This window comes from Lolium rigidum, chromosome 4, assembly GCF_022539505.1.
Source record: "Lolium rigidum isolate FL_2022 chromosome 4, APGP_CSIRO_Lrig_0.1, whole genome shotgun sequence".
NCBI lineage: Eukaryota > Viridiplantae > Streptophyta > Magnoliopsida > Poales > Poaceae > Lolium > Lolium rigidum.
Window position 1 is genome coordinate 91,930,474 of NC_061511.1, and position 8,688 is coordinate 91,939,161.

The following is an 8,688-nucleotide window of genomic DNA, read 5'->3' on the forward strand; positions in this document are numbered from 1 at the left end:
CAATCAACTTAGCCATAACCACCGTAGGTCTAGAGCTAGGACATGCGAAACCTTAGCCTCTCGACGATATCATAGTCAAAGCCTTCGGCACCCCATTGTAACCCGATATTCTCAATAATCAAGATCAGACAAGCAGGAAGTAAGGGTTTTACCTCACCGAGGGCCCCGAACCTGGGTAAACTCTCTCCCCGTTTGTTTGGTATCTGATGTCTCGAGTTAGCCTGCAGGATTCCGTCAACCCTAAGCCCCAAAAGGTCGGCATTACCGAGGAGCACCCTCGACACCTGCCTTATATAACTCTTAAAGGGATGGGAGCTCAAACACATCCAACTCAAATACATAGAAGGGGTAAGAGAGCTTCAAGACTGTTCGAGAAGTTCTAGTTTCAGAACTGAGAAGTCTGGCGATGCTCGAAATAACAGCGGGATGAGAATTGGGGTAAGCCTAGGGGTATCCCATCCGGCTAAAGTTGACAACCAAGCCCCTCTATAAACTTTCCTTACACGAGAGTTAGATCACGCTCTAGCAAGGCGTGCATACATATATAAAAGACAATCGGTGTGCCAATACTCGTTAAGTGTACGACAACCTTCGTCATTAGGGCGTCATATATACATGCCCCGTACTCACTAATTTTTGGCGCGACTATGTACTCTTTTGTTCTTCCGATGAACATCAATAATAATCATTTTTTGTGTTTCTGGTATTTGTTTACTTGACTATGGGTATTCATTAACAAGGTTGCATCCTACTATATTATTTATTTGGAATATATTAATCATCCAGTTGTTCATATTTACTTTGTTTAATTTTATTTATTGTGTTGTAATTACTTGATTAAAAAATAGGATAACTACTATAAATGAAAAATATACGGCAACCAATATTTGAAGAAAATTATTTTTCCCTGGTGCATCACTTACCCATGTTCATTAGTACCTTTCTATGGGACCACCCAACCAAATAATTACTCATTAACCAATCAATAGTCTCTTTAAGAGAGTAATTGTATAATTTTCTTTTCACGCAACTTTGGAGTCAAATTGTCTTTTGTAGTACACTAAATTGTTTGTGATGTTGGGTAATTACTGTGTTGACTAGCCGTCATGATGTCGATCCACTTATGAATAGAATATAGAAGATACAATTACGAGTACATAACAAGAATATAAAGAAATACATTCCCATTCCAAAATTAGTTATAAACTTTGTCAGCCCATATTTATTTTTAAGAGGGTGTACCCCTTCTTGTGCCAATACACATCGCACAATATGGTACTAAAAGTTCCTCAAAATCTCATGTGTCGGTAGGCGCAAGCTATTAAGCTAGGCCTACGAAGAAACTTCGACTTCACATTTTTATGGTACTTCATTTTGTCTACAATATTCACTATTAAGTAGAATATTGAGCATTTGTAATTAGAAAAATTAACACCATATTGGACATTTCACAAAATGATACACCGCACTAACAAATAACAATAAAATCACTCCACTAAAACAAAACATGAAATTCATGCAACATACTCAAATAACTGTAGTGGTTATATGAAAATATCAACCAAACCATCATAACTCTTGATCTTTGCTCAAGAAACCTTTACTATGGAACCAAACACATAAACAAAAATGAGATATTTGGTTCGAGAATCATGTCGTACTAGGATATTTTGATGACCTTTATTGCGGTGTTGGTTGGGGTGGATCCATTTAATAATTTCTGGGAGCCTTATCCTTATGACTTATGAAGGGCATATGCGTGATACACCAAAAATACATGATTCTTCTAAAACCAAGCAAAATGAGTTAGAATCAATTTTTCAATTCATTGCCAGATTCCCCTAATCAGATTTCCCAAAAAAATACACATCAAATAGGAACCAACCAAGGACACAAGAAATAAAAGCACCTATAATGGTATCACCTACACAACAAAATAAATATTGTCCTATATAAACATGTGCTGAAGTGGCAAGTGATTCAATGACAATGACACATACATATTACAAGAACAAGCAACATATCTCTAAGGAGGACATCAAAGGATAGCAAACACATCGATGGATCTTTGCAGGAATAGTACCTTAATTTTATGGATGTTCGTGGTCGTAGGAACGAGATATGCACGAGCACCAAAATCAGGTTAAGAGTGGAAATATGTTTGACATTGTAAAACATGAGAAAGGTCTTAGGAAAAGAGTAGAGGATTAACATCGAATAGTCTGAAAATTACAATACAGATTGAAGAGGCAACTTGGAAGGGTAAGAACACATCTAAGGTCCATACCCCCAAAAAGTAGAACAAGTATCAACAATATGTAGACATAGTGAGAACTAACAAATTGCTCCTTAGGTCCTAATAGAACAAGTTAAATATGAATTTGCAGAGCACAGTGACTACAAAACGTGCGGATTATATGAAATTTGGTTATTATTCTAGTAAAAGAATTGTTCATAAATAAAAAAAGATTAATAATCTTTCTATTTTGACGATAAAAAGAAATCTAAAGCAACCTAAAACACTCCAAATCGCAACTTAGGAAGGGGCAAGCCGGAGAAACCGACCTTGAACGAAGACGAGTCGTTTTCGAGAACTCGCGGAGAGGCGGTATAGTGGGCGGAGTCAGTGGCGGAGAGGGAGAGGGGGCTACAAATACCCCCCGCCCACGCCACGTGACGCCACCGGATGCAAACCTATTTATATAGTATCCTTAATTCCCCATCTCTCTCGTCCGCCTCCTCCTCCCCTCCCCTTCCTCCTCTCCCCGACCTCCCCCAACCCGCCTCGCCGTCGCCCCCTCCCCGCAAACCCTAACCCTAGGCGCCCTGCGCCGCCTCCATGGCCAGCAGCAACGTCTCCGCCGTCTACATCTCCGTCATCGAGGACGTCGTCGCCAACGTCCGCGAGGACTTCATCACCTACGGCGTCGGCGACGCCGTCCTCAACGAGCTCCAGGCTGTAAGTCCCCCCGACCCCCAATCCCCTCCAATTGCCGCTCGATTTCCGCGATTTTGACGCCTGCCTCCCCGATCCGGCCCCAAAACCCTAGCTATGGGAAATGAAGATGCTCCACTGCGGCGCAATCTCGGGGACCATCGACCGCACCAGGGCCCCCGCCGCGCCCGCCCCCGCCGCCGGCGCCACCCCGCCCGTGCACGACCTCAACGTGCCCTACGAGGCCACCTCCGAGGAATACGCCACCCCCACCGCCGACATGCTCTTCCCACCGGTGAGCACCAAATCCCCTCTTATATTCCCCCCTCCCCAAATCGGCAGCGATCTCTCCGGGTTCTAACGGGGTTAGCCCTCTTTCGTTCGTTGCAGACACCCCTCCAGACCCCGATTCAGACGCCTCTTCCGGGAACAGAGGCCGGTATGTACAACATACCCACCGGGCCCTCCGACTACGCCCCTTCGCCCATCAGCGACATGCGAAACGGCATGTCCATGAACGGGGCTGATCCCAAGACCGGCCGCCCAAACCCTTTCATGGTAAACTGAATTTATATATTCTTGATGTTTTCCTTTCCTTTAAGCACAGTATTTTCATGTTTGTAAGTTTTGCTTTGCAGCAGTCACCTTCGCCCTGGATGAACCAGAGACCGCTGGGGGTGGATGTCAACGTTGGTATGTGTTTATGCCATCCTTTTGTTCTTGGCATGCCACTGGTCAGACCAATGTTGATCGAGGAAAGCAAATGATACTTGGACTATTTTGGTTGATGTATACAGCTTATGAGGAGAGCCGGGAGGACCCTGACAGGATGGTGCAACCACAGCCACTGACTCAGGTATAGATCAACTAACGGCACATATTTGATTCTCCTGCTGCAATCAGTTCCAGTTTTCTTCACCACTGGTTAATAAGTGTCTGTTATTAGAAACATTGCCCCTGATGCTTACTCGTGTTTCTAGATTCCTAAAACACATTGGTTACTGGCTATGTGTCAACCTTATATGGGCGATTTTGGTCTTGAAAGAATAACAGAACACATGCTTATTACCACTACCTTTAAAAGATAATATTTAGGATTTTTTCCTGGAGATTACCCTTTCATCCTACATTGTGCTCTTACATCACTTCAGTGTTTTGAAATAGTGGAATCATGCATTATTATTTTTCACCCGTAAGCACAGTATTTTAATTGGGTACCATATTCCTCTTTTATGTTGTATTGGGTGCACTAAGCAAGAACAATCTAATCTATCTAAGCACTAAATCATCCCTTTGAATTAGCTTATTGCCCTGACCTTTGAGATGTCAAATATACTGAAGGAAGAGAGATCCTGTTTTTTTTTTTCCGTTGAAAAAAGTTTATTGCCCAGACCTTTGAGTTGTGATGGACAAACTAAAATCAAGTAAGTTTAGCTCTGTATATTAGAACAATGGTCAATATTTTGGTAACGCATTCTGCATTGATGGCGATGCATGTGGTCATTTGGCAGGGAAATCGTACCAGTTCTATTTGTATATTTCCTCAGCATGAATACTGCAGAGAAGTGATTTTAGCACCCAAACAGGGATGCAGGGATCAACTACCTGTACATTTACCACCCAAACATGTAAAATCAAATTATGCATGGATTGCAGTTCTTGATCATGCATTTTATCTTTGTTTGAACACAAGTTGACTGCACTATCAGCTGCTTACAAGAAGTAAATTTAGCCTGTTCAGAATCCTGATTTTCATTGTATTTTTAATAATGTATTTATACTTGGTTCATTTCATTTTGTAGGATTTTCTGATGATGTCTTCTGGAAAGCGCAAGAGGGATGAATATCCTGGTCAGCTCCCTTCTGGTTCTTTCGTGCCACAACAGGATGGAAGTGCTGATCAGGTTCTCGAATTTGTGGTGTCAAAGGTACTGTTCAAAATCACATATAAACCATTTTTTTTACCTTTAATGGTACTACATATTGCTAGCTAGAGGCGGGATTATGGATGATATAGAGGAACTACTCTGATTTTCGTTAGCATACATATTAGATAATTTATAAGTGTCAAGTGCATGGATCATGTAAAGTAGTTAAAACTGTAAATTAGATAAAACAAAGAAAAAGGTAATTGCACATGTGAGGTTTCTATTTTAAAGATATTTTGCCTCTTTTGGTACTGTAAGATGAGACTATTGGTTTTCAAGTTTACTTCCCAGATATGAGACTTGGTTTTCAAGTTTACTTCCCAAAGTTCCACCCTCTTAGCGGTTGCCAAGCATAAATAAAATAGGGGCTGTGCAGGGTAGAAGAACGGGGTTTCACAAATGTAGAGGACTTGCTGTCATAAGAAAATATGACAAACTAAAAAGTAATGCCTAAGTTACCTGGCCCATTGTGCTTGCCAACGCACAATATGGCCAAGTCATGACCTTAGTCACCACTTACCAGTTATCACCACTCTGACTGACCCCTGCCACTTATTTTTAAGAGCACATGAAGAAAAGAATCTCATTTCACTATGATCGGAGAAAGCACACATAAAACCTCACACAAAATCCTAGTAGCAACTACTGGGATTTGCCCAGAGGAACCAACTTGACATAGGGGTAGTAAGACGAGGAGACTGCACAGCCATGATATAAATATGTGACTAAGTTCAACGAGTTTGTTTCTCGATAGTTTATTTTAGACTATATGTGAAACCTCACACAAAGAAGTACCCCATGATATGATTCTTCCACCAACCCGCACCAGAAGAAATGTTGAATTCTTCTCTTTTAGTGTCTGCCGGTTTATGTAATGTTAGAGAACAGTTTTCTTGGTCCCTGAGTTGGAATATAAGTAGCCAGGTTTTACAGGAAAATCACTATTTATATACTCCCTCAGATCCAAATTAATTGACTCAACGTTATCTAGATATATGCATGTATCTACAGCTAAAACATGTTGACATGCATCCGTATCTAGACAAAATAGAGTCAATTAATTTTGATCGGAGGAAGTAGTATATACACAACCGTCTCACACGTGAAGGTCATGTTCTCTTTCTTACATGCGTGTGTAAAATTTCTGAGAGTATATTGTGAATGTCTATGCTATTTCTATATGAACAATTTTCGTTTTCCTTAACTAGTTTGTATATTCTAGCTTTATATTAGTCTATATGCCACCTGAATAACATAACAATACGTCACATGTTTGCTGCCTAATTATTCTTAAGTGTGTGCTAATTTTTCATATGCTAACCTAATAGTATGCATGTAGATGCGAAAAGCAGTTATAGTAGTGAACAACTATTGTTGTAGATGGACTTTGACTAAGCTCGTAAGCACTTTGCATATGGATATGCTTACCGTATCTTACTGGGATGTCGCACAAATGTTTTCTCGAAGTGCTTGTTCAGTCAAGAAAACTGTATGCTGAACTTTGAACTCATGACAGAGTTGTACCTAATCTGTTTGATACTGGTTTTGTAATGACTGAATTAGAACAGCAGTGGGATGAAAGGATGGTTTTCAATCTGTAGTGTCAAAGGATGGTTCATTGTACACAAATAGGCACATACTTATGGATCTTTACACTGATCAATCATGTTAGTTCGTGAGCTGATTTGATATTTTGCTATTCTATTAGTACCAAAGCTAAATGTTTTAGACCTTATTGTAAAAACTCTTTATACTGGGTTTCCAATTTTCTGTTTTTTCATGTTTTGTCTCGGAAGTTCTCATCGTCCCTTTTTTGGTCTTTATTTAGGATAACGCAGCAAAGGTATGGAATTCAATCATGAACAGGCAAGAGTCAGCAACTAATGTGTCTTTGATCAAACGAACAACAATGAGTCCAGTTCTTCCTCAACGGGACGGGATGCAAGATGATTATAATGATGTATATATCATTCTAAACCTCAATCAGTTTATCTTAGATCTTCAAAATCTGTGACTAACTGTGATCCTTTTTTTTAGCAATTCTTCTTCCCTGGAGTTCCAACAGAAGACTACAATACCCCTGGGGAATCTTGTAAGTTTCCTCATAACATACGGGGTTGATATATCATTTCTATGTGTTGCTGATCCTGGCAATATTTTGATGTTGTTAGCTGAGTATCGAACTCCCACGCCTGCTGTTGTAACACCACAGCCAAGAAACGATACAGGGGATGAAGATGATGATGAACCACCTCTTAATGAAGATGACGACGATGATGATGAGACAGATGACTTCACAGAAGATAATGATGAACCTAACACACAACACCTTGTCCTTGCACAATTTGACAAAGTAATAGTAGTACCTTTTAATATAATATTGACAGTGCAGAATTAGCTTTACCTTATGTTTCAGTCTCCCATGTCTAATTTCTTAACTTGGTTACATAGGTGACGAGGACAAAGAATCGCTGGAAGTGCACATTGAAGGATGGTATCATGCATTTGAATGGCAGAGATGTTCTATTCAACAAGGTGGGTTCGATTATCTTTTGCTCAAACTTGTGAATGCATGTTTTTCTGACCTTTTGAACCTATTGTGATATAAACATGTCTGAGCAATTGGATGGTTTTTTCTAGCTACTGATCACATATATGTAAAATAAATACTCACTCAAAGTATAGAACATATTTTGACTATTCAAGTAATAAAAATTTACTGAAAATAACATCAGTTTGGAGCTCAAGTTTTCTAAGAACTTACGCTACATCAATACATGAACTCTATATGCTGTTAAAAGATGTACAGCGAAACAGTGGTTTAAAATTGCTGCACTTCTGGGTTGATTCAGTATAACAATTTACTGGTAGTTAAGAGGAAAGTTGCTGATGTTTGAATAGGCTGTTAAACCTATATAATAGTTGAGTTCATGAAATCGCCATTTATGCACATTAATTTTGCCTGACAACTTTGAACTCTTGACTTTTGTCTTCTCCTGTGGAAAGTACTTTTGTCATAAGTATACACGTCTGTGCTGTTGACTGGAAAACCTACATATGGAGTACCTATAAGGTTTCAATGTGCTTAACTTGCTGCATATATAAAGCTCCTGTAGCTGACGTTGATTTTACTATGATGTTGCAGGCCTCAGGGGAGTTTGATTTTTGAATTTTGCAGTAAAGATGATATTTTAGGAAATCCTGTATCGACTCTCTGTCTTTTAACATAAGAATGGGGAGGTGACAAAGCTGGTGCAGTGGCGAGTTTGGCACTATGATCATGTGTCGTGTTTTGCTGTTGAGGCTTGCTTGGCCCAGTTAGGTTGTTACCGTAACTGTCACTGTAAAAATGATACAGTTGGGACTTTTGTGGACATTTTTCTTGAGATGGTCACTTGAAGCTGCTGCGGAACTATCATATCTGATATAGATCCTCCGTTTCTTGTCCTGTTAGGTGAATTAATACCTAGTTCGCTGTACAAACTAGTGTGATGTTGTCTACTCATTGATTTAGTACTACTTGCAGCAATTGGCTGGATAAAGATACAGACAGTGAACACATTTTAAAACCAAAATAGGAAGCCCAATGTCGTTGTTCCCTTGCAGAAAACGAAAGCAGAGATCTAAACTGGAATGCGTTTTCCCTTAACTGATTCATACTTCCTTCAGACATTTTGTATAAATGAAAGAAGTCTACATAACCCCCCTATGTTTTGGATTTGGGACACTAACCCCCCCTAACTATTAAGTAGGTCACAGGACCCCCTTAAGTATGAGATACCAGTCAAATCCCCCCTCATACCGGTAATAGCTGTTTTGGTAGTG

At 39.9% G+C, this 8,688-nt stretch overlaps 1 protein-coding gene across 2 annotated transcripts; it reads left to right on the top strand.

The window, feature by feature from the left end:
• Positions 1 to 2,784: 2,784 nt before the first annotated feature.
• Positions 2,785 to 8,292, top strand: LOC124649590 (transcription initiation factor IIA subunit 1-like). 2 transcript variants are annotated; one of them, XM_047189193.1, is made up of 11 exons: positions 2,785 to 2,959; positions 3,051 to 3,230; positions 3,326 to 3,493; positions 3,577 to 3,628; positions 3,733 to 3,791; positions 4,738 to 4,863; positions 6,692 to 6,823; positions 6,901 to 6,955; positions 7,035 to 7,216; positions 7,315 to 7,398; positions 8,009 to 8,292. In XM_047189193.1, exons 1-11 carry the CDS (start codon positions 2,840 to 2,842, stop codon positions 8,030 to 8,032), a joined length of 1,182 nt encoding a protein of 393 aa, XP_047045149.1. In that variant the 5' UTR covers positions 2,785 to 2,839; the 3' UTR covers positions 8,033 to 8,292. The 2 variants fall into 2 exon arrangements, with proteins under 2 accessions (XP_047045149.1, XP_047045148.1); XM_047189192.1 differs by having other exon boundaries at positions 2,787 to 2,959; positions 3,574 to 3,628.
• Positions 8,293 to 8,688: the final 396 nt, after the last annotated feature.